This window comes from Stegostoma tigrinum, chromosome 25 (assembly GCF_030684315.1).
Source record: "Stegostoma tigrinum isolate sSteTig4 chromosome 25, sSteTig4.hap1, whole genome shotgun sequence".
Classification (NCBI taxonomy): domain Eukaryota; kingdom Metazoa; phylum Chordata; class Chondrichthyes; order Orectolobiformes; family Stegostomatidae; genus Stegostoma; species Stegostoma tigrinum.
This window is the reverse complement of record NC_081378.1, coordinates 4,504,791-4,530,178: the sequence shown is the minus strand read 5'-3', so window position 1 is coordinate 4,530,178 and position 25,388 is coordinate 4,504,791. Positions and strand designations below refer to the sequence as shown.

At 46.0% G+C, this 25,388-nt stretch overlaps 2 protein-coding genes across 6 annotated transcripts in view; one reads left to right on the top strand and one right to left on the bottom strand.

The window, feature by feature from the left end:
* The window catches only part of bend7 (BEN domain containing 7), a 43,651-nt gene extending 35,309 nt beyond the window's left edge, over window positions 1-8,342 (bottom strand). Inside the window, exons 1-2 of one of the 2 annotated variants that reach the window (XM_059654828.1) lie at window positions 8,068-8,342; window positions 3,409-3,477 (exon numbers count right to left, since the gene is read on the bottom strand). In XM_059654828.1, coding sequence (XP_059510811.1) covers window positions 3,409-3,477; window positions 8,068-8,128 — 130 coding nt within the window. In that variant the 5' untranslated portion in view covers window positions 8,129-8,342. The remainder of the gene's footprint in view (window positions 1-3,408; window positions 3,478-8,067) is intronic. The other variant, XM_059654827.1, reaches the window with a different exon arrangement.
* Window positions 8,343-8,836: 494 nt separating this feature from the next.
* prpf18 (PRP18 pre-mRNA processing factor 18 homolog (yeast)) overlaps window positions 8,837-25,388 on the top strand; it is a 40,889-nt gene continuing 24,337 nt past the window's right edge. The window contains exons 1-5 of one of the 4 annotated variants that reach the window (XM_059654826.1): window positions 9,024-9,042; window positions 16,207-16,284; window positions 16,426-16,452; window positions 19,283-19,384; window positions 23,859-23,972. In XM_059654826.1, coding sequence (XP_059510809.1) covers window positions 19,364-19,384; window positions 23,859-23,972 — 135 coding nt within the window. In that variant the 5' untranslated portion in view covers window positions 9,024-9,042; window positions 16,207-16,284; window positions 16,426-16,452; window positions 19,283-19,363. Of the gene's footprint in view, window positions 9,043-9,618; window positions 9,716-16,206; window positions 16,285-16,425; window positions 16,453-19,282; window positions 19,385-23,858; window positions 23,973-25,388 lie in introns of those variants that run through there. The other 3 variants (XM_059654823.1, XM_059654825.1, XM_059654824.1) reach the window with 3 other exon arrangements.

Here is a 25,388-nt window from a genome sequence, read left to right as displayed (position 1 = left end):
TAGTTCAGATACCATAAGCAGCTATGGGCATCAGCATCACACTGGGATCAGTAAAGTCACTGTCGATCTCAAGATCATCCTCAGGAAGATACTTGAACTGCTTTAACAGGAGCAGAGGATTAGTAGAAAGGATTTTCTAAAATATTTTTGAAGCATTTTGCCAGAACAAATAGGAAAATATTAGTTCTTCCAATTTCAGAGTCAGCAATGAGTAATCAACAATTTACAGAGAAGCTCATCATCAAGGGAAAGAAAATCAGTTAGCAGCTTGAGCCTGGTGACTTCTGAAGAAGGGTCCTTGCACTTGAAACATTAACTGTTTCTTGCACTATAAATGCTGCCAGACCTGCTGAGTTTCTCCAGTAATTTCTTGTTTTGTCTATTTCATATCTCCTGTATCTTAGTTTTGTATTAATCAAGAATTTCTTTTTTTTAAATTCACTCATGGGATGATCACGTTGCTGGCTGGGCCAGTATTTACCGCCCATTCCCAGTTGCACCTCGAGAAGGTGCGTTCTTGAACTTCTGCATTCCCTGTGCTGGAGAGAGACCCTCCAGAATTTGAGCCAATGCAAAAGAAACAGCCATATATTTCCAAGTCAGGATGGTGAGGGGTTTGGAGGAGAACTTGCAGATACTTGTGGCCAAGTACCTGTTGCCCTTGTCCTTCTAGATTGTCGTGGTCATTGTTTTGGAAGGTGTGAAGGGTTACTGCAGTGCATCTTGTAGAGGAGGCGATGGTTTGGATTGAATCCGTTGGCTGTGCAAGCACTTAGCTCTGTCTGTCACTTGCTGCTTATGCTGATTGGCATGCAAGTCATCTGTGCTATATCTAACAGGACAGTGAGTGAGGGAGTGAGTGTGTGGGAAGTACTTTCATGGAGTTGCTGGAACCTGGAAAACATGACTACGTACAGCACACCGGCAGAGATTTATAGTTTTCTCAGTGATAAGCGTATACATATTTGAAGCAGAACACGATAAAGAGCCAACAGGATGCAGGAGACACGGGATTAGTTTCAGATTGTTCTTCAGAAAGGTGCCAAAGGCAGAACGGAGCAACAGGTTTCTTCCTACTCTGTAAAGGTCCAGAGTCCCAGCTGGATTCACTGACTTTTGAATATAAAAGCAGGCATGTACTACTGAGGCTTTATAAGTTTTTGGTCAGGCCACATTTGGAGTATTATGCGCAGTTTTGGGCCCCATATCTCAGTGAACTTCATAGATCCACCACTCTCTGGCTGAAGAAGTTTCTCCTTATCTCCATTCTAAAAAGGTCTTCCCTTTACTCTAAGGCTGTGTGCCCTTGGCCTTGGAGAGAGTTCAGAGGAGGCTCAAAAGAATGGTCTCAGGAATGGAAAGCTTAACATATGAGGAACATTTGAGGGCTCTGGGTCTCATTGGAGTTTAGACGGATGAGGGGGAAGTCTAATTGAAACTTGCAGAATACTGAATGGCTTGGACAAAGTGGATATGGGGAAGATGCTTCCTTGGTAGGAGAGTCTAGCACCAGAGGGCACAGCCTTAGAGTAAAGGGAAGACCTTTTTAGAATGGAGACAAGGAGAAACTTCTTCAGCCAGAGAATGGTGGATCTATGAAGTTCACTGCCACAGAAGGCTGTGGAGGCCATGTCATTGAGTACATTTCTTGAGGGGACTGATTAAAAATTTTTGGTAAAACAGCAGGAGACATCAGGGGGCCAGGATTCAGAAAACATTGCCTGATAGGACAGCGGACAAAGATTCAAAGGTCACCAAAGAGGAAAGCGGATAAATATTTTTGGAAAGGCGGGTGGTTAGGGAGAAGAGAACTGGATTGCTCTTTAAAGGGACCAGAGGATGTCAGTACTCCTTCTAAGCTGTGAGGGTGAACAGACACACAACTGTCCATGTACACTGATCATCATGTCAACTCTATTCCCAGCACTGACTTCCAATTCCACACACTGACCTCAGAGATCTGCTCAGAAGGTAACAAAATTAGAGGGAATTTAGGTGCAATTCAATGAGCTTAGTGGCCTCCTTCTGTACATATTGATGATTCTGTCTATAATGTGAACCTTCCAGTTTTAGCTTCCACAAAATAACATTACTTGTTTTCTATCCTGAGCAAATATTTCAAAATTATTTCACAGATGTCCCTGTAAAAGCAACATGAATAAGTGGTAGACTCTTTCCCAACTCAGCTACAGTTCGCAAACTATATGGTAAATGGAAAAGCCCTGGGGAAAATCGATGCACAGAAAGATCTGGGTGTTCAGGTCCACTGTACCCTGAAGATGGCAACGCAGGTCAATAGGGTGGTCAAGATGGCATATGGCATGCTTTCATTCATTGGTCGGGGTACTGAATACAATAGTTGGGAAAAAAATTGGGGCAGCACGGTGGCTCAGTGGTTAGCACTGCTGCCTCACAGCGCCAGGGGCCCAGGTTCAATCCAACCCTCGGGTGACCGTGGAGTTTGCACATTCTCCCTGTGTCTGTGTGGGTTTCGTCCAGGTACTCCGGTTTACTCCCAAGGTCCAAAAATGTGCAGGCGAGGTGGATTGGTTATGGGAAATTGTCCATAGTGTTCAGGGATGTGTAGATTAGGTGGGTTATGGGGGGGATGGATCTCGGTCAGCTTCACGGAGGGTCAGTGTGGACTTGTTGGGCTGAAGGGCCTGTTTCAACACTGTAGGGATTCTATGATTCAGCTCTTGCCTTGGTGCGAGAAGACAGGAATTAATTAATACAGTAGCACAGTACATGATAATACCAATAACCTATACCATGGACATGAGTTCCTGAGTCACGTGGAGGTGTAAACTACATATTGCAATTGTACTTTGCCAAGGGAAGAACAATATCTTTAAGAAATAAAAATGCACAGGACAAGGCTACCTGAACACATCTACTAATGATTGACTGAACACCTAGTTCACATTGGCAATCTCTGACCAGGTTAGTTTGTGACTGGCAGATAGAGAAGACAAAGAAAGAAATTTTCAAAAAATAAACATTGTGTATGGGTGACGAGAGAATTTGGAACAGCAGGGTGTTTTGTGTATGCATGAGAACTATTTCTGTCTCTGTAGCCTAAAGCTTCAAGGTGAGTCAGCATTACTACAAATAGTAAAAATGGAAAAGCATTCGGAGTACTAGCAAGAAGTGTATAAACATTTTCCACACAAATTAGGAGGAAGAGTAAGCTACTCAGCCCCTGAAGCCTGATAAGATCTTGGCTGATCCGATTACTCCATATTGCTGCCTACCCTGATAATCTTTTACCACATTTAGTGTTTACAGCACAGAAGGCACATCATGATCACAACAGTCAACAAAGAATTGACCGCCCTAATCCCATGTTGTACAACATATATTTTGTTATTTTCCGTACAACGTATAGATAATGAAGCAAAAACATACCTGTGACAATAACTGTGTCAAGTGCCTGCCCCAGGCTTTCCTTGCTGTCCAAGTTATCATCTTGATAATCTGCAACAAGTACCGCTGATTAGTCAACATTTACAATTTTGGTTTAACTGCCCATAAACAATTATTACAACGGTTTTTGACAGAAGCTAACTGACAACCATGGGAAAGTCACTATTCCCTTATTAAGATCTTTAGGCAACAGTGCAATAAACGTTAATAAGTAAAATCAAGGGACAACGAATTCAAAACCTTCATTGAAACAAAGAAACACAGAACAGTGCAGGCCCTTCAGCCCACGATGTTGTGCCGACCTATTATCCTACTCTAAGATTAAACTACCCGGCATACCCTTCATTTTACTATCATCCATGTGCCTATCCAAGCGTCCCTTAAATGTCTCTAAAGTATCTGACTCCACTACCACTGTGGCAGTGCATTCCACACGCCCACCACTCTCTGTGTGAAGAACCTACCTCTGACATCTCCCCTATACCTTCCTACAATCACCTTAAAACTATGCCCCCTCATAATAGCCATTTCCACCCTAGGAAAAAGTCTCTGACTATCCACTCTAGCTATGCCTCTTATCAAGATGTACACATTTATCAAGTCACCTCTCATCCTTCTTCACTCCAATGAGAAAAGCGCCAGCTCCCTCAACCTTTCCTCATAAGACCTGCCCTGCAGTCCAGGCAGCATCCTGGTAAATCTCCTGTGCACCCTCTCTAAAGCTTTCACATCCTTCCTACAGTGAGGCAACCAGAGCTGAACACAATATTCCAAATGTGGTCTAACCAGAGTTTTATGGAGCTGCAGCATAACCTCACTACACTTAAACTCAATCCCCCTGCCAATGAAAGCCAACACACCATACGCCTTCTTAACAACCCTATCAACTTGGGTGGCAACTTTGAGGGATCTATGGATGTGGACGCCAAGATCCCTCTGTAGCTCTATACTGCCAAGAATCCTGCTATTAACCCTGTATTCTGCATTCAAATTCAACCGTCCAAATGAATCACTTGACACTTTTCTGGGTTGAATTCCACCTGTCACTTCTTTGCCCAGCTCTGCATCCTCTCAATGTCCTGTTACAACCTACAACAGCCCTCCACGCTGTTCACAACTCCACCAACCTTCGTGTCATTGAAAAACTTACTAACCCACCCTTCCACTTCCTCATCCAAGTCACTTGTAAAGATCACAAAGAACAGATCCTGGCGGAACACCACTGGTCACCAAGATCCAGGCTGAATACTTTATATCTTCAATTGGACGGCCAATTCTGTACGCAAACAGCCGAATTTCCTTGGATCCGGTGTCTCCTTACTTGCTGAATGAGCCTACCATGGAGAACCTTATCAAATGCTTTGATAAAATCCAGGTACACTGCATCCACTGTTTCCATTGAAGCTCGACCCTTGAGAAGTCCATCCCAAGTCATCATTCTAGCAGTTTGCTATTTTTGCTCAATTATCATAAACACTTATCCTGAACCAATCATTTCCTTCCACAAATATATCAAAATTTTAGAATTTATTATCGAATTGTTTTTCATTAATTTCTCATTTTCTCTAATTTATTTCAAGTACATAATTTGATTAAAGTGTAAAGATTGGATCTTTCTATTTTTATGGTTTGTTTGGACTGAAATAGGAAAAGAGCCAAGGATTGCTGCAGTTTTTAAAAGGTAGTTCCTGACAGTCATTGCAATGCTGTTAAACAGCTATTGGCTCAAATAGTGGGGAAGGCTTAGTTACAGACAAATTAGAGCCGGGGATCGTGTACAGTTGGAGCTTTGGCTGCCAACAAGCAGCTGTTTGGTCTGTGGATTTATGACTAATTATCAATGACAGAGCATTCCAGCCTGCCTCCATGCTTAGTTCCCAGGTAGCTGAACAGCATGAAAGCGTGAATAGTTGGGTCAGAAGCCATCGCACTTATGGGCAGGAAAGAGCTGTTTTTGTTATGCAGTAAAACCATCTCAGGCTGTTTATTTCCCCTTAACCATTGCTGTAAGCTGCAACCTTTAATTAATAAGTCAGCAATATTTATAAGTTGAACCACTCACCCTGTGACTCCTGCAACCAAGCGGAAGTACCTGGAGAAAGAAGATTAAAAAGCACCTTTCTGATCAGTAAAAGGATCAGCACAGCAAACCCTGCTGAGAGACCTCTGAACCAGGTTTCCGCCATCTACAATCCGAACCCACCACCCAAGACATTTTTCCATCCCCACCCTTGTCTGCTTTCCGGAGAGACCACTCTCTCCGTGACTCCCTTGTTCGCTCCACACTGCCCTCCAACCCCACCACACCCGGCACCTTCCCCTGCAACCGCAGGAAATGCTACACTTGTCCCCACACCTCCTCCCTCACCCCTATCCCAGGCCCCAAGATGACTGTCCATATTAAGCAGAGGTTCACCTGCACATCTGACAATGTGGTAAACTGTATCCACTGTGCCCGGTGTGGCTTCCTCTACATTGGGGAAACCAAGCGGAGGCTTGGGGACAGCTTTCAGAACACCTCCGCTCAGTTCACAACAAACAACTGCACCTCCCAGTCGCAAACCATTTCCACTCCCCCTCCCATTCTTTAGATGACATGTCCATCATGAGCCTCCTGCAGTGCCACAATGATGCCACCCGAAGGTTGCAGGAACAGCAACTCATATTCCGCTTGGGAACCCTGCAGCCCAATGGTATCAATGTGCACTTCACCAGCTTCAAAATCTTCCCTTCCCCCACCGCATCCCTAAACCAGTCCAGTTCGTCCCCTCCCCCCACTGCACCACACAACCAGCCCAGCTCTTCCCCTCCACCCACTGCATCCCAAAACCAGTCCAACCTGTCTCTGCCTCCCTAACCTGTTCTTCCTCTCACGCATCCCTTCCTCCCACCCCAAGGCACACCTCCAGCTCCTACCTACTAACCTCATCCTCACCTCCTTGACCTGTCCGTCTTCCCTGGACTGACCTATCCCCTCCCTACCTATCTTCTTTTCTCTCCATCTTCGATCCGCCTCCCCCTGTCTCCCTATTTATTCCAGAACCCTCACCCCATCCCCCTCTCTGATGAAGCGTCTAGGCCCAAAACGTCAGCTTTTGTGCTCCTGAGATGCTGCTGGGCCTGCTGTGTTCATCCAGCCTCACATTTTATTATCTTGAGCCAGGATGTTGCCAGGTTTGGAGGGATTGAGCTATAGGGAGAGACTGAATGGGCTGGGGCTATTGTCCCTGGAGCATCGGATACTGAGGGATGACCTTATAACCATATGTATAATCATGAGGGGCATTGGTAGGGTGAATAGCCAAGCTCTTTTCCCCAGAGTAGGGGAATCCAGAACTAAAGAGAATTGGTTTAAGGGGAGACAGGAAAGATTTAAAAGGGACCTAAGGGGCAACCTTTTCCACATAGAGGGTGGTCCCTGTCTAGAAATGAGCTGCCAGAGGAAGTGGAGGAGGCTGGTACAATTGTAAATTATTTAAAAGGCAACTGGATGGGTACATGGATAGAAAGGGTTTCAGAGGGATTTGGGCCAAATGCTGGCAAATGGGACTAGATTATTTAGGGTATCTGGTTGGTACGGCCAAGTGGACCAAAAGTTCTGTTTCCATGCTGTACACCTCTATGACTATGAACCACCTGCCAGTCTTTCCTTCCATCCATAACACCATTTTTTGTCTCTGTTTGTTTGTCTCTGTACATGTGACGAGGGGAGTTTACAAATGCATTTGAATTTTAACTGGTAGAGTGATCTGTTGATGGTTCATAATTGTTTCTGTAGTTCAAATCTACTTACATTAATAAACAGTAATTATATTTACTTGTAATAAACAAATAGTTCTTGTCAAGTACAGAATCTGGTTTGTGCGTTCCGTCAACCTGTGTTTAAAAGCCAGGTTAAAAGTTCAGAAATGGACACTTTGGTCTCACTCATCCAATCCTGACAAGGGTTCATAAACTGACCTAGTCCCATCTGCCTACAGTTGGCCCATATCCCTCTAAACCTTTCCTATTCACATACCTGCCCAAATACCTTGAGTTCACCTTTACCACTGATTTGTGGTGTTTTCCAGATGTAATTTTAATCAGGAAGAATTCACATTTTGATTGACTCAGGGATTGTAATAAATCCTCAATCAGAGCCTCTCTGTCTGGTGGCTGCTCAAGCTGCGATATTAAGCTCATTCCTCGGGAAATTGAGTTTGCTTCACACCCACAGTAGAAATTGAGTGAGGTACAGTGAAGATTAGCACAGGCAAAGGCGCAAACTGCTGAAAACGATCACAAAACCAGATCCCAGTTACTATTAGAAAAAGGAAGCTCCTAACTTCTGCAATAAATCTAATTTCAAATTTAGATGTCCCCTTCCTCAATCTGTGATAACTAGTTGGTGACTTATGCTGGTTAGTATTCCCCTGGTTAAAGATTTATCTCGCTATGTTCCCAGGTTGGCGGGTTTTTTTTTGGTTAATGTTTTTCTGGTTAAGGATTTTACTGCTTGATGTTTCGGTAGTTAATGGCTTTGCTGGTTATTGTTCCCCAGGTTGATGGTGCGGCTGGGTTATGTTTCCCTGGTTAATGGGCTTGTTGGTTACTGTTTCCTTGGTAAATGGTTTAATGTTGGTCCAGGCCGCGCTCTCTCACCTTCATTCGCTCTCCTAAAGCTCCGCGTTTTCCTGCTCCTTTTCCACTCGGTGACTTCCATCGATCCCGCCGCAACTCCCACACTCGTCCGGGGACCGGCTCACCCCACCGTCTGCCCGAGCCGCCGCTTCACTTTCCCGGAGACCAGGCGCCGGCAATCAGCGGGAGAGGGAGCCGCGACCGACCGCCGACCGCCCTCAGGAGGAAAAGGACTCCACCCGGGGGGGACCCTTCATCCGGGAGACACTTCACACTCCGCCAGGGGGACACTGCACACTCCGCCAGGGGGACACTTTACACTCCGCCAGGGAGACACTTTACACTCCGCCAGGGAGACACTGCACACTCCGCCAGGGGGACCCTCCGCCAGGGAGACACTTCACACTCCGCCAGGGGGACGCTCCGCCAGGGAGACACTTCACACTCCGCCAGGGGGACGCTCCACCGGGGAGACACTTCACACTCCGCCAGGGGGACGCTCCACCGGGGAGAGACTACATCCTCCACGAGGGGGACACTCCGCCGGGGAGAGACTACATCCTCCACGAGGGGGACACTCCGCCGGGGAGAGACTACATCCTCCACGAGGGGGACACTCCGCCGGGGAGAGACTACATCCTCCACGAGGGGGACACTCCGCCGGGGAGAGACTACATCCTCCACGAGGGGGACACTCCGCCGGGGAGAGACTACATCCTCCACGAGGGGGACACTCCGCCGGGGAGAGACTACATCCTCCACGAGGGGGACACTCCGCCGGGGAGAGACTACATCCTCCACGAGGGGGACACTCCGCCGGGGAGAGACTACATCCTCCACGAGGGGGACACTCCGCCGGGGAGAGACTACATCCTCCACGAGGGGGACACTCCATGCTCCCTAATGGGCGCGCTCCTCGTGTAACAGGGGAGGACATTCCACCAAGGGGGAGACTCCTTTCTGCATGAGGGAAACACTACATCCTCCACCCCTGAAGTCAGTACTGTCTGAGGAATTGTGCGGCAAATCTCCATATCTGATGGTTCCCATTGCATGCTTTTAAAAACAGTAGATAAGGATATTGCAGATGGATTATTCATAAATTGCTCCTAAACTCTCGACAGTTTGGAATTGTGTCTTCTAAAAGTTTAAAACGAGGGAAGGAGAAACTGGAAAACCAGTTTATCCTCAGTTGATAGCAAACTTTGGGAATGGATTCTCAGAGAGTTGCATCCATTGAAAACGGATTGCTGTGGTTCAAGGAAGCAGCTTCTCAAAGGCAATAAAATATAAACAGGAGCTGCTCTGGACAGAGAAATGGAGTTACCAATTCTTATGATTTGTTAAAACGTGGAGTAATATAAAATTATTTATGAAATATTTACTTTTAGTATAGGGTCTATAGTTATTTAAATGTGCGAATCCTTTTGAAGTTATTTGGCGGTGTTCCGCGGCTTGGATTACTTCGGGGGGGGGGAAGGTGAGGGCGGATTTGGTCTAATCGACGGCTAGGCCGCGCCGTCGCTGTGGTGCGGCGGCGGGTTTCCGGCGCCTCGCCCTCTGACCCGGACGTGACGACGTTGTTGTGGCGGCGGCCGCGCGGATGGAGCAGCTGAAGGCGGAGATCGAGAGGAAACGACGGCTCCTGGAGGAAAGCCGGGCCCCGGGGGTGAGGGAGAACAGCCGGCCCCGGGGGGTGGGGGAGGAGAACAGCCGGCCCCGGGGGGTGGGGAAGGGGAGGAGGAGGAGGAGAACAGCCGGGCCCCGTGGGGGTGGGGAGGAGAACAGCCGGCCCCGTGGGGGTGGGGAGGGGGAGGAGAACAGCCGGCCCCGGGGGGGTGGGGAGGGGGAGGAGAACAGCCGGCCCCGGGGGGGTGGGGAGGGGGAGGAGAACAGCCGGCCCCGTGGGGGTGGGGAGGGGGAGGAGAACAGCCGGCCCTGGGGAGGGGGAGGAGAACAGCCGGCCCCGGGGGGAGGAGAACAGCCGGCCCCGGGGGGAGGGGGAGGAGAACAGCCGGGCCCCGGGGGGTGAGGGAGAACAGCCGGCCCCTGGGGGTGGGGGCGGGGAGGAGACAACCGGCCCCGGGGGGGTGAGGGAGAGGTGGGGGTATAGCTGGCCCCCAGGGGGGTGGGGGTGAGAGAGGAGGGAGGAGGACACCTGGCCCCAGTGGGGAGGGGGAGAGGGAGAGGACACCTGGCCCCGGAGGTGAGGGTAAGGGGGTGGGAGAGCCATTCCCTGTGGGAGGGGTGAGAGGATGGCGGGGGACGTTGCCAGCCCTCAGGAGGCATGGAGGGGGACGTTGAGGGGAAGGGGTGGGGTGTGAGGAGAAGTAGGGGCAAGGCTGGAAAGCAGGCCCCTGGGGGGGTGTGAGGTGAAGAGCAGGCCCCCGGGGTTGGGGGGAGGTAGAGAGAGAGCCGGCCCCGGGAGTGAGCAGACGCCAGAAGTGGGAGAGCTGGTCCCCAGGGGTGAGGGAGAGAGCGCTAAGTTTGATGGTCAGGGTGTAGTTGCGCTGATTTTGGGGGTCAGCGGGGGAGGCATGTGCGATGCTGGCATGTGTGGTTCGTTGGGGTGGAGAATTGAGTTCTGCCCTAATTTCAAATCACAGTCTTGAATATGAGACAACAAAGTGTGGAGCTGGATGAACACAGCAGGCCAAGCAGTATCTCAGGAGCACAAAAGCTGACGTTTCGGGCCTAGATCCTCCTCCAGAGAGGGGGATGGGGAGAGGCTTCTGGAATAAATAGGGAGAGAGGGGGAGGCGGACTGAAAATGGAGAGAAAAGAAGATAGGTGGAGAGGAGAGTATAGTTGGGGAGGGGATAGGTCAAGGAGGCGGGATGAGGTTGGTAGTTGGGAAAAGGAGGTGCAACTTGAGGTGGGAGGAGGGGATAGGTGAGAGGAAGAACAGGTTAGGGAGGAGGGTACGAACTGGGCTGGTTTTGGGTTGCAGTGGGGGAGGGGAGATTTTGAAGCTAGTGAAATCCACATTGATATCATTGGGCCGCAGGGTTCCCAAGCGGAATATGAGTTGCTGTTCCTGCAACCTTCGGGTGGCATCACTGTGGCACTGCAGGAGGCCCATGATGGACATGTCGTCTGAGGAATGGGAGGGGGGGGTTAAAATGGTTTGCGACTGGGAGGTTTTCAGATTAGATTCCCTACAGTGTCGAAACAAGCCCTTTGGCCCGACAAGTCCACACCACCCCTTGGAACATCCCACCCAGACCCATCCCCAAATAACCCACACACCCCTGAACACTATGGGCAATTTAGCACAGCCAATCCACCTGACCTGCACATCTTTGGACTGTGGGAGGAGACCCATGCAGACACGGAAAGAACGTGCAAACTCCACACAGACAGTCCCCTAAGGCTGGAATTGAACCCGGGTCCCTGGCACTGTGAGGCTACAGTGCTAACCACTCAGCCACCGTGCCACCCGGTACAGTTGCTTATTGCAAACCGAGCGGAGGTGTTCTGCAAAGTGGTCCCCAAGCCTCCACTTGGTTTCCCCAATGTAGAGGAAGCCACACCGGGCAAAGTGGATACAGTATACCACTTTGGCAGACGTGCAGGTGAACATCTGCTTAATGTGGAAAGTCATCTTGGCTTGGGATGGGGGTGAGGGAGGAGGTGTGGGGGCAAGTGTAGCACTTCCTGCGGTTGTAGGGAAAGGTGCCTGGTGTGGTGGGGTTGGAGGGGAGTGTGGAGCGGACAAGGGAGTCACGGAGAGAGTGGTCTCTCTGGAAAGCAGAGAAGGGTGGGGATGGAAAAATTTCTTGGGTGGTGGGGTCGGACTGCAGGTGGCGGAAGTGTCGGAGGATGATGCGTTGTGGGGACAAGGGGGATTACATATTAAGCAATAAAACGTGAGGCTGGATGAACACAGCAGGCCAAGCAGCATCTCAGGAGCACAAAAGCTGACGTTTCGGGCCTAGACCCTTCATCAGAGTGGGGGATGGGGGGAGGGAACTGGAATAAACAGGGAGAGAGGGGGAGGCGGACCGAAGATGGAGAGTAAAGAAGATAGGTGGAGAGGGTGTAGGTGGGGAGGTAGGGAGGGGATAGGTCAGTCCAGGGAAGACGGACAGGTCAAGGAGGTGGGATGAGGTTAGTAGGTAGCTGGGGGTGCGGCTTGGGGTGGGAGGAAGGGATGGGTGAGAGGAAGAACCGGTTAGGGAGGCAGAGACAGGTTGGACTGGTTTTGGGATGCAGTGGGTGGGGGGGAAGAGCTGGGCTGGTTGTGTGGTGCAGTGGGGGGAGGGGATGAACTGGGCTGGTTTAGGGATGCAGTAGGGGAAGGGGAGATTTTGAAACTGGTGAAGTCCACATTGATACCATATGGCTGCAGGGTTCCCAGGCGGAATATGAGTTGCTGTTCCTGCAACCTTCGGGTGGCATCATTGTGGCAGTGCAGGAGGCCCATGATGGACATGTCATAAAGAGAATGGGAGGGGGAGTGGAAATGGTTTGCGACTGGGAGGTGCAGTTGTTTGTTGCGAACTGAGCGGAGGTGTTCTGCAAAGCGGTCCCCAAGCCTCCGCTTGGTTTCCCCAATGTAGAGGAAGCCGCACCGGGTACAGTGGATGCAGTATACCACATTGGCAGATGTGCAGGTGAACCTCTGCTTAATGTGGAATGTCATCTTGGGGCCTGGGATGGGGGTGAGGGAGGAGGTGTGGGGACAAGTGTAGCATTTCCTGCGGTTGCAGGGGAAGGTGCCGGGTGTGGTGGGGTTGGAGGGCAGTGTGGAGCGAACAAGGGAGTCACGGAGAGAGTGGTCTCTCCGGAAAGCAGACAGGGGAGGGGATGGAAAAATGTCTTGGGTGGTGGGGTCGGATTGTAAATGGCAGAAGTGTCGGAGGATAATGCGTTGTATCCGGAGGTTGGTAGGGTGGTGTGTGAGAACGAGGGGGATCCTCTTGGGGCGGTTGTGGCGGGGGCGGGGTCTGAGGGATTTGTTGCGGGAAATGCGGGAGACGCGGTCAAGGGCGTTCTCAATCACCGTGGGGGGAAACTGGCGGAAATGGCGGAAGTGTCGGAGGATGATGCGTTGTATCCAGAGGTTGGTAGGGTGGTGTGTGAGAACGAGGGGGGATCCTCTTAGGGCAGTTGTGGTGGGGGCGGGGTGCGAGGGATGTGTTGCGCGAAATCTGTCTCCCGTATTTCCCGCAACACATCCCTCACACCAGGTAGGTGGAGAGAGTATAGGTGGGGAGGTAGGGAGGGGATATCCCAGGCCCCAAGATGACATTCCACATTAAGCAGAGGTTCACCTGCACATCTGCCAATGTGGTATACTGCATCCACTGTACCCGGTGCGGCTTCCTCTACATTGGGGAAACCAAGCGGAGGCTTGGGGACCGCTTTGCAGAACACCTCCGCTCAGTTCGCAACAAACAACTGCACCTCCCAGTCGCAAACCATTTCCACTCCCCCTCCCATTCTCTAGATGACATGTCCATCGTGGGCCTCCTGCACTGCCACAATGATGCCACCCGAAGGTTGCAGGAACAGCACCTCATATTCCGCCTGGGAACCCTGCAGCCATATGGTATCAATGTGGACTTCACCAGTTTCAAAATCTCCCCTTCCCCTACTGCATCCCTAAACCAGCCCAGTTCGTCCCCTCCCCCCACTGCACCACACAACCAGCCCAGCTCTTCCCCCCCACCCACTGCATCCCAAAACCAGTCCAACCTGTCTCTACCTCCCTAACCGGTTCTTCCTCCCACCCATCCCTTCCTCCCACCCCAAGCCGCACCCCCAGCTACCTACTAACCTCATCCCACCTCCTTGACCTGTCCGTCTTCCCTGGACTGACCTATCCCCTCCCTACCTCCCCACCTATACTCTCTCCACCTATCTTCTTTACTCTGCATCTTCGGTCCGCCTCCCCCTCTCTCCCTATTTATTCCAGTTCCCTCTCCCCATCCCCCCCTCTGATGAAGGGTCTAGGCCCGAAACGTCAGCTTTTGTGCTCCTGAGATGCTGCTTGGCCTGCTGTGTTCATCCAGCCTCACATTTTATTATCTTGGAATTCTCCAGCATCTGCAGTTCCCATGATCTCTCTTACATATTATGCAGATGTTCACCTGCACATCTGCCAATGTTGTATTCTGGGGACTGCCTTGCAGAACACCTCCGCTCGGTTCGCAGTAAACAACTGCACCTCCCAGTCGCGAACCATTTTAACTCCCCCTCCCATTCCTTAGACGACATGTTCATCATGGGCCTCCTGCAGTGCCGCAATGATGCTACCCGAAGGTTGCAGGAACAGCAACTCCTATTCCGCTTGGGAACCCTGCAGCCCAATGGTATCAATGTGGACTTCACCAGCTTCAAAATCTCCCCTTCCCCCACCGCATCCCAAAACCAGCCCAGTTCGTCCCCTCCCCCCACTGCATCACAAAACCAGCCCAGCTCGTCCCCGCCTCCCTAACCTGTTCTTCCTCTCACCTATCCCCTCCTCCCACCTCAAGCCACACCTCCATTGCCCACCTACCAACCTCATCCCCCCTCCTTGACCTGTTGTCCTCCCTGGACTGACCTATCTCCTCCCCACCTATACTGTCCTCTCCACGTACCTTCTCTATCTGTCTTCGGTCCTCCTCCCCCTCTCTCCCTATTTATTCCAGAACCCTCACCCCTGCCCCCTTTTCTGAAGAAGGGTCTAGGCCCGAAACGTCAGCTTTTGCGCTCCTGAGATGCTGCTTGGCCTGCTTTGTTCATCCAGCTTCACACTTTGTTATCTTGGATCCTCCTGCATCTGCAGTTCCCATTATCTCTGATCACAGTCTTGAATAAATTCAGTCCAAGTTGCAATAACTGTCTAGGGTGGAGAATTCCAAAGATTAACAATTCTGAGCTAATCTTTACTTCAGTCATCAAGGCTGATTTCTTCTTGTAAGGTGATGATCTTGTGCTATGTCATTTGGGTTATAATCTTAGCATTGTCTCCTATTTGACTAATGCTGTGTGTTTCTGTCATGTTATTGTGTCTGCAAATACATTTTCTTGTGTTTACATACATACGATGGTTTCCACAGCAGAGGCTGTAAATGTTATTCAGTTAGCAGTGGATCATCACAGTGATAGAGAGGATTTTTGTATGATTCAGTCATGGGAGAAAGATAACAATACTTGAATTTACCAACTTAAGCCCCATTTTTGCCACCAACATATGTGATGTTTGAAGAGAGGCTTTTGGGCAAATATTAGGAAAATTGCAAGCTTTAAATGTTGAATTTGCTATTCTCTTTTCCTCCTCTCCTGAAGTTGCAACCATGTATGAGACACAGTGTGGAGCTGGAGGAACACAGCAGGCCAGGAAGCATCAGAGAAGCAGGAAAGTTGACGTTTCGGGTTGGGACCCTTCTTCAGAATTTCTGAATCTCCACACTGTTGTCTCTGATTCCAGCATCTGCAGTTCTTGCTATCCTCCAAGAATATGTTTCCTTGTCTTTTAGTTTGATTCTTTGGCTTGACTTTGTGTCTTGCTGGAGTTTCTCTGAGTGTTTTATTTTATAAATATTTGATTTTAAATGTGGCACTCACAGTCTCTTAATTATAAGATATTGTATGTGGTGTTCTGTAGATCCTAATCCTGGAATGTAACATGTTGATGTGGGAGCCGCTTGAATCTCTGGGTGAGGAAGCATCATCATTCATAGGCTTGAGTCTGTCCAGTTGCAACAGTTGTATTGAGTCTAATTCCTTCCTGTCCTCTTGGAGTACAACATGATGACATGAAAATGGACCTTTCAGCACCATGATATTGTCTATTCACTGTGTAAATCCACAGGAATGGAAAAAGCATTGTGATTAGTGGTAGCAGGCATAACATGATCATTGGGCATGTGTGAACTTTGCATTTTCTTAGTTTGTTCAAGCAGTTTGTTGAAATGGAGCTAACGTGGCCATTTTGACATCCTGCAATTAATGGTGTAACTCCTTTCTGCAAATGGGGCACGTATTCTTATGATCAGCTCTTTACAGTTCTCCACTCCCATTCCAATACCTTTGGCTACAGTGCGATAAGAATCTAAAAAAGTATTGTTTAGATTCCTGCTTTACACATGCTCGCAATGTTCGCAACACAATATTTCTTTCACAATGTGAACAAGATATGGAGAGACTCACTTCTGTATTTTTTTTCAGGAATCAAAAAAATTCTTCAAACGTAGTGAACTTGCCAAGAAGGAAGAAGAGACGTATTTGGAAAGATGTGGCTACAAGGTACTTATTTTAGTTTGAGGTTACGAGAGGTGAATCAACAGACGATACTATGCTAAAAGTGTAGCAACCAAATGCATTTCACCAGTGAGATTTGACTGAGAGTTTAACGACAAACCTTTCCTGTGAAACTTGTATCAATAGGTTGTAACTGAAGAACCACCACCAAAGGTATGGGTTCAAAAACAAACTTTATCTTTTTGTTTTGGGCTGTTAAGCAACCGATGTAGCTGACTGCATGACAGCAAATAGTACGCAAGTAGTGAGCCTGTGCCTTGGCTTTTAATATTTGGCATTGTTTTATTAGATTTGTTCAGTTAAATAAGATTAATAAAATGTCCTTTCAGTCATCAAATGAAGAAATTTTCATGATTGGCTTGAATAATTGTTGTACTTGTCATTTATTTAACTATGACTAATTTAGGATGAAATACTGTATAGTTTCTCGTTGAAAAGTACAATGTTTGTTATTATGTAAAGTTGGCTTAAATTATTCCTTTAAAAGCTGTGTACTGAATGAGGCAGCGTGTTGTCACATTATGACTGTGTGGGAAATCAGGTTAGAAAACAAGCTTGCATCACAGGAAGACAGGCATTGATGTCACCCAGTTAAGAGAAAAATAATTGACAGTAGAATCACCTTTTTCCAGTCATGTGTTTGGTTTACAGAGTAGTATTGGCAGGTTTTAAATTTTCTTATTGTAGAATACAATTTTTTTAAAATGGTAAATAGGGAGGAGGAAATTCATTTTTAATACCTGAATACTGTGATGGAATGTCTTTATTAGTAAGAATTTAAATTGTATAATTTTAAGATATTTCTGTTGATCCTGAAAAGTAAGAAAACTGTTAGTCACTGGTAAGTTTCTACCTACAGAATTAGAAGGTATCCTTAAAGCCATTGTATCGTGTTTTGCATTTTTGTTCTCATGCTAGCCCAGTAAAAGGATAGATTGCTTAGAAATTATGGAAAGTAGCATTGATACTCTTACATGCATGAAAGCAGTTGGAAAGCTTGTGCCTGCATCTGGAATGCAGTGTTGGTAGAAAGTACAGTTTAAACCAAGTGCTGTGGTTATTGCAGACATAGCTATTTGCTTGCTTTAATGGTGTTAATGCAAGTCTCATTCATTTTTGTATTGATGATCAAGGCATGGAATTAAAAGAAAAACAGCATGGAATAAGCATGAAATATAAGGATATTGTAACTATGTATCAGCATTTTTTTTTGCTATAATTTGTTACGGAAAATAATTCGGAGATTTTTCCAGAACAACGGAGACAGGTGCAAAGGGTGACTAGTGTACAGTGCAGAAACATCCCATTTATGAAAAATGGTCCATGTTCACATTGAATTTCCACATTAATGTTCTCTCACCCTCCTCCATCTAGCTGTCCTAGCACATCCTTATGATCATACAGACCATTGGCCAGTTTTTATGCATTATCATATTTTATCAAATACGGGTTATGTTTTGATCATCATAATCTGAACATTGTTGAAGTCTGCCTTTCATAATCTGTTTGAATTACGTAACACTTCAATTTTCCTGAGAAAAAGTAAAAATGTTGGCTCATTGAAAATAATGGGACTACAGGGTAAAACGCTTCAAACAATTGTCATCTTTTATATTTTATCGTAACTAAGCCATGGATAGGGCACACTTTCCTAATGTTTCAAATGCAAACCTCTTTCAAATGCTGTTATTTAGAGAGGTTTAATTAAAGTTCAATATGAATATAACATTCAAGCTCATTAGTTTGAACTTTCCTATCTGACCCATTGTCATTTTTTTCTCCTACAACCTGTAATATATGTTGATATTGAGCTGTTCTTGAAATACACTCTGAACAAATGATAGTAAGATCCATCTAGACAGGAGACTGGGTTGAATGAAAATCATATGCTTGATCGTTGGCAGTAGTACAATGTAAAATATGATTCTGTGAACTAATCTATCTCTTGTTTTAAATACACTTCATGACTTCGCCTCCACAGCCCTCTGCAGTAATGAATTCCACAGATTCATCGCACTGTGACTGAAGAATTCCTTCTTGTCTCAGCTCCAAAGGGTTGTCCCTTCACTGAGGATGTGCCCTTGGGTCCTAATCTCTCCTGCTAGTGGAAACATCTTCTCCACTTCCCACTTATCCAAGCCACTTGATATTCTGTAAGCGTACATCAGATTCCCCCATCATCATCCTAAACTCCATCAAGTACAGACCCAGAGTTCTCCGTCCTTGTTCATATGTCAAGCCCTTCATCCCCAGGAATATTCTTGCAAACCTCCTCTGGACTCCCTCCAATACCAGTACATCTTTCCTTAGAAATGGGGCCCAAAACTGCTGAGCAGAATCCAAATGCAGTCTGACCAGAGCCTTATACAGGCTCCGTAATATGTCTCTCCTCGTGTATTCTAGCCCTCTTGAAATGAATGCCAACATCGCATTTCCCTACCTAGCCATCAACTAAGTCAGCATGTTAACCCTCAGAGAATCCAGAACTCGGACTCACAAATCCTTTTGTACTTTGTATTTCTGAAGTCTTTCCCTTTTTAGAAAATTGTCTATGTCTCTTTTCTATCTTTCAAAGTGCGGATTTCCTCAGATTTCCCACATTGTTTAGAGTGTCCATCTTTGATGCAAATCAAGTGAAATTTCCATTTCAGTTCAAAGTCCTAAAAAATTAAAATATAAGTTGCTCAATTACAAAAAAAATTCACTATGCAATACAAATAATATAAGACATGTCTGTTCCAGAAAAAGGCAAAGTTTACAATTTTTGATTTATCTGCATAAAACTTTAGCCTTTGTAGGAATCAAAAATAGACGTTAGGTGGTTTGGGTTTAAACATGCTTGGGAAAGCTGATTTCCCCCACTGTTTCACCAAACGGGAAATGAAATTACTTATAATTTATGTGATCTGTTAATTATGTGATGCTGTAACTTAGAGATTAGTTCTTGCACTGAAATGTCGTGACAAATACTGTTAATGTACAGGTGCAAACAAAAACAAATGATGAAGATGCTGCTGCTTCAAACCCGGCGCTTGAACTGGAGCTTGCAGAAGAGAAGTTACCAATGACCCTTTCCAGGCAAGAGGTAGGATTTAGTCTTGCACACTGAATCTTGGAAACTGTCAAAATTCAGTATCAATAGCCTGTCAGATTTGGAGGCAGAATCTATGGCAATTAATTTGATACTTTTGACTTCTATGTAAAAATTGTATTTTTTTCTTGCTATATTGTCAAATTAAGCCCTTGACAGAACAACAAAACAGCAATGTATAAATTCTGGTTACGAATGTTGTTTTGGAGACAGTAGGAACTGCAGATGCTGGAGAGTCTGAGATAACAAGGTGTAGAGCTGGAAGAATACAGCAGGCAAAGCAGCATCAGAGGAGCAGGAAGGCTGACATTTCGGACAGAGACCCTTCACAAAATCATTTTCTGAAGAAGGGTCTGCACCTTGTTATTTCTGGTTACAAATGTTATGTTTCAATAGAAATAGGGCGGGAGGTAAAAGAGTTGAGGGGGAGTGGCATTGCTAATCAGGGATGGCATCACACCCGCAGAAAGGGAGGTCCTGGAGGAGGGTTTCTCCACTGAATCAGTATGGGTCGAAGTCAGAAACAGGAAAGAAGCAGTCACTTTATTGGGAGCTTTCTATAGACCCCCCCCCCCCCCCCCCCGCCCCACAAGAAGCAACAGAGACACTGAGGGACAGATTTTGGAAAGGTGCAGAAGTAATAGGGTTGTTGTCATGGGTGACTTCGCTTACCTAATATAGACTGGAACCTCCTGGAGCAGATTTTGTCAGGTGTGTCCAGGAAGGATTTCTGACTCAATATGTAGATAGGCCGACTAGAGTGGAGGCCATATTGGATTTGGTGCTTGGCGACGAACCAGGTCAAGTGTCAGATCTTTTGGTTGTAGAGCATTTCAGCGATAGCAATTTTATTATAATCATGGAGAGGGATAGGAGCAGGCAGTACGGGAAAGTATTTAATTGGGGGAGGGGGAATTACAATGTATTGGGCAAGAACTGCAGAGCAACAGTTGGAATCGGATGTTCTCCGGGAAATGCACGACAAAACGGTGGAGGTTGTTTAGGGAGCAGTTGCTGCAGGTACTGGTTGGTTTACTGAAGCGAGGAAAGGATGGTAAGGTGAAGGAACCTTGGATGACAAGACATGTGGAACACCTAGTCAAGAGGAAGAAGGAAGCTTACTTAAGGTTGAGGAAGCAGGGATCTAGAGGTCTACAGGGTAGCCAGTAAGGAACTAAAGAATGGACTTAAGAAAGCTAGAAGGGGGGATAAGAAAACCTTGGTGGGTAGGGTCAAGGAAAACCCCAAGGCTTTTTATAGGCCAGAGAATGGCCAGAGTGACGGTAGGGCCCATCAGAGGCAGTGGGGGTAGGGGAGGTCCTTAATGAATATTTTGCTTCAGTATTCACCAGTGAGAGGGACCTTGACATTTGTGAGGACAGCATGAAACAGGCAGATATGCTCGAACAGGTTGTTGTTAGGAAGGAGGATGTGCTCGAAATTTTGAAAAACATGAGGATAGATAAGTCCCTTGAGCTAGATGGGATATACCCAAGGTTTGTATGGGAAGCGAGGGAAGAGATTGCTGCCCCTTTGGCAATGATCTTTGCATCCTCACTGTCCACTGGAGTAGTACCAGAAGATTAGAGGATGGTAGAAGTCATTCCCTTGTTTAAAAAAGGGAATAGGGATAATCCTGGAAATTACAGACCAGTCAGTCTGTCTTCTGTGGTCAGCAAATTATTGGAGAGGCTTCTGAGAGATAGTATTAATGATTATTTGGAAAAGCACACTTTGATTAGAAATAGTCAGCATGGCTTTGAGAGGCAGTAATGCCTCGCAAGTCTTTGAGAATGTGACAAAACACATCGATGAAGGTAGAGCAGTGGATGCGGTGTATGTGGATTTTTGCAAGGCATTCAATAAGGTTCCACATGATAGGCTTATTCAGAAATTAAGGAGCATGGATTCAGGGAAATTTGGCTGTCTGGATACAAAACTGGCTGTGCAATATAAGTCAGGGGGTGGTAGTAGATTGGAAGTATTCAGCCTGGAGCTTGGTGACCAGTGATGTGCCACAGGGATCTGTTCTGGGACCTCTGCTCTTTGTGATCTTTAGAAATGACTTGGATGAGGAAGTGGAAGGGTCGGTTAGTAAATTTGCTGACACGAAGGTTGGTGGAGTTGTGGACAGCGTGGAGGGCTGTCGTAGGTTGTAACAGGACATTGACAGGATGCAGAGCTGGGCAAAGAAGTGGCAGATGGAATTCAACGCACAAAAGTGTGACATGATTCATTTTGGAAGGTTGAATTTGAATGCAGAATAAAGGGTTAATGGCAGGATTCTCAACAGTGTGGAGGAACAGAGGGATCTTGGGGTCCACATCCATAGATCCCTCAAAGTTGCCATCTAAGTTGATAGGGTTGTAAAGAAGGTAGATGGTGTGTTGGCTTTCACTGGCAGAGCAATTGAGTTTAAGAGCTGTGAGGTTATGCTGTAGCTCTGTAAAACTCTGGTTACCCCACTCTTGGAACATTGTGTTCAGTTCTGGTCAGCTCACTACAGGAAAGATGTGGAAGCTTCCGAGAGGTTGCCGAGGAGATTTACCAGGATACTGCCTAGACTGGAGGGCAGGTTTTATGAGGAAAGGCTGAGGGATCCAGGGCTTTTTTCATTGGAGCAAGGAGGGATGAGCAGTGACTTGATAGAGGTTCACAAGATGATGAGAGGCATAGATAGAGTGGATAGTCAGAGACTTTTTCCCAAGGCAGAAATGACTATTATGAGGAGGCATAGTTTTAAGGTGATTGGAGGAGGGTTTAGGGGAAATGTCAGAGGTAGGTTCTTCACACAGAGAATGGTGAACATGTGGAATGTGCTGTCGGCAGTGGTAGTGGAGTCAGATGCTTTAGAGACTTTTAAACAACTCTTGGATAGGTACATGGAGGATAGTAAAATGTATGGTATGCGGGGTAGTTTGATCGTGTTAGGATTATAGGTCAGCACAACATCGTGGGCTGAAGGGCCTGTCTTGTGCTATACTGTTATATATTCTATGTTTTATGAAAGCCCTCTTGATTTGAATTTTCTGCCTGTCTGCCACGTATGCTGGCAAGAAAGCAGCTAAGTAACTTATATTCAGGTACTGTGAAACCCAATTTTAAGCTAGCAGCTACTAAATATGCTTTGGCAATTTTCAACTTGACATTCTTTCCTACAGCAACTTTGTTGAGTTATAGTCACCCAGTGACTTGAACATGCTGTATCACTGCAGAAAGAGAAACACAATAATTTGATGCTTCAAGATGTTGTTCAAGTTCTCTGCCCTCCTGTAAAATTATTCTGAAAAAGTTTACTTCCTTTTACTTCGGAAGAGATGTACAGGGCCGAACGTTTCTCAAGAAAAAATACTTGCGCCTTTTGCACGTCATTACAAATGTGCAAATTGGGCAGATACATGTAACAAGGAAGAGAAATCCTCTGAGTTACAAACCACTGCAAGTTGCGGAACAATTTGAGCCGCTCTGCTATTAGTTTTGTGCAAGTGGTATCTTCCGTTTAATCTCCAAGTTTCACTGAATTTTCATCTCGCTTGCACGTTAAAGTTACCAATGAAAGTTAAAATTGATAATTAATGATCTAGGTACCTGTTTGACAGCACAAAATTGAGTCATTGCCAGTTAATCTCTGGTCCAGAGTGTGAAAAAATCAGAAGGTTGTATTCTTATTCCTACATGTTGTAATTTTTTTCTTGGAAACATTTAAAAGTCTGATTTTGTTTAGAAAGTCTTACTTTTACTTTATTCCATTTTTTACTCCTCCTTTTAATGTGTACCTCATTTGACTTTTCTATTCAACTATTCAAATCACCCTTCTCCTCAGTCCTTTATCTGTTTATTTCTCAATCCTTAATTGTTAAGAAGGTGTAAACCATTGGTTTTATCATTTGTCAAGGTCCCAGATGCTTTAAAGACCTCTGTACAGTTATCAATTTTCACTTTAGAAAACTTGTAGAACAAAAGGTTTTTGGATGGATGAGTATAAGAATAAGCTGAGGGGGCCACAGGGTATGATGACCTGACCTAGCAAATTCTGAGTCATTGGAATTTTCTGCATTAAATTTAAATTTTAGTATAATTATTGTACTTTATGGTGTTTGTGATAGAATTGCAGTAGATGGTGCTGTTGTGCTGTGACAATTAATTTTCTTTCAAAATTGGCTCAAGTGCATCAACATCTGCCAGAGAGTAGCATTACTTCACTTATTTCAGGGGAAGTCCCAACAGAGAATCAAAAATACACCATGTTTGTGCTTGATTTTTAAACAGGAAACAGCTTTGGCTTTTCATAATATATTGGTATCTTTTAGGAAATTCTTGATAAATAAATCCTACAGAAATCATCATCATTCTGCTTAAACATAGTATTTCACTTATTCAGAGCTGTCCAAAGAATGGCTTGGCAATGCAACTATTCTTTAGCCCAGAATTCCTGTGATAAAATTAAACCATTTTGCTGTCTTTCAAGGTTATCCGAAGGCTACGTGAAAGAGGAGAACCAATTCGATTGTTTGCTGAAACAGACTATGAGGCCTTTCAACGTCTTCGAAAAATAGAAATCTTAACTCCTGAAATTAATAAGGTATACTTTTTTCAAGAATTAAAGTGTTTCGTTGGCATTTGCATAAGTCATCCCTGAACTTACTGTTAGCAGAAGTGAGGACAGGAGGACGTAGGTTTACAGTGATACACAAATGAAGCAAGCGAAACGTCAGGAAAAAAAACTTCCACGTAGCAAGTAAGGTATGCAATATAGTGCCTGGAAATGTGGAGACAGGTTCAGTTGAGGCATTCTAGATGGTATTGAATTTTTTTTTATTGGATTTGTGTTTTGAATAATAATAATGGGATATGGAGGAAATGGCAGGAGATTGGCACTAGACAGGCACTAGATAATAGAGCCAGACTAGATAATACTGCCATTGATGATGCAATGGACTGAATGACCTCCAACTGCAGTATCATAATTCTGTAAACTGCTTTTACATGAAAGAATGCACATTATGGCAACATATTCATATATGGTACACAGAAGCTACCTCGTGAGATAATTGCCAAAGTGTTTACTAATTTAAGATTTGAAACCCCAGAAAGGGAAAAATGAAGAGGGGCCATGTTGCAGGTTTAGTTGAGAGAGAAGTCGAAGGATGATTTAGTTTTTACAGTTTCTAGACAATCAGAGCTTCAAAGAAGTCTGCTTATGCTATTTTAGGAGTCGAAGATGATGTGCTCGGAAAAGCCCTGAGTTTTTTTCTTAGAGTTCAGTGAATTAACTTGTGACTTTGTGTGTTGGATTGGAATAGCAACAGAGCGAATTAAATCTGGTGAGTGTGCAGAAATTTACCAAAAGAAAAAGCTTGCAACCTCAGCAATTGATAAGAAATCCAGAGTTAAGATACGAGTGATACTTCACTGGAACTGGGGTCGAGTATCTGTAAAGGATATTGCTGAGGGTAAAAAAAGAGCCATAGAGATATACAGCACAGAAGCAGACCCTGCAGTCCAACTTGTCCATACCAACCATCCTATATAAATTTTAGTCCCATTTTGCCAGCATTTGGCCTGTACCCCTCTAAATCCTTTCTATTCACTTACCCATCCCGATGCCTTTTAAATGTTGTACTCATGCCAGCCTTCTCCACTTCTTCCAGCAGCTCATTACATATACAAACCACCCTTTGCATGGAAAATGTACCCTTTAGGTCCCTTTTAAATCTTTCCCCTCTCACCTTAAACCCTTTAATGCCCTTTAATTTTGGCCTTCCACACCCCAGGGAAAGGACCTCTATAAGGTTCCCCCCTTAGCATCCAGCATGCCAGAGAAAATAGCCCCAGCCTTTTCAACCTCTGCCTCTAGCTCAAACCCTCCAACCCTGGTAACTTCCTTGTAAATTATTTCCTGAACCCTTGCAAGTTTCACAACATCCTTCCTATAGCAGGGAGACCAGAATTGCATGCAGTATTTCAAAAGAGGCCGAACAAATGTACAGCCACAACA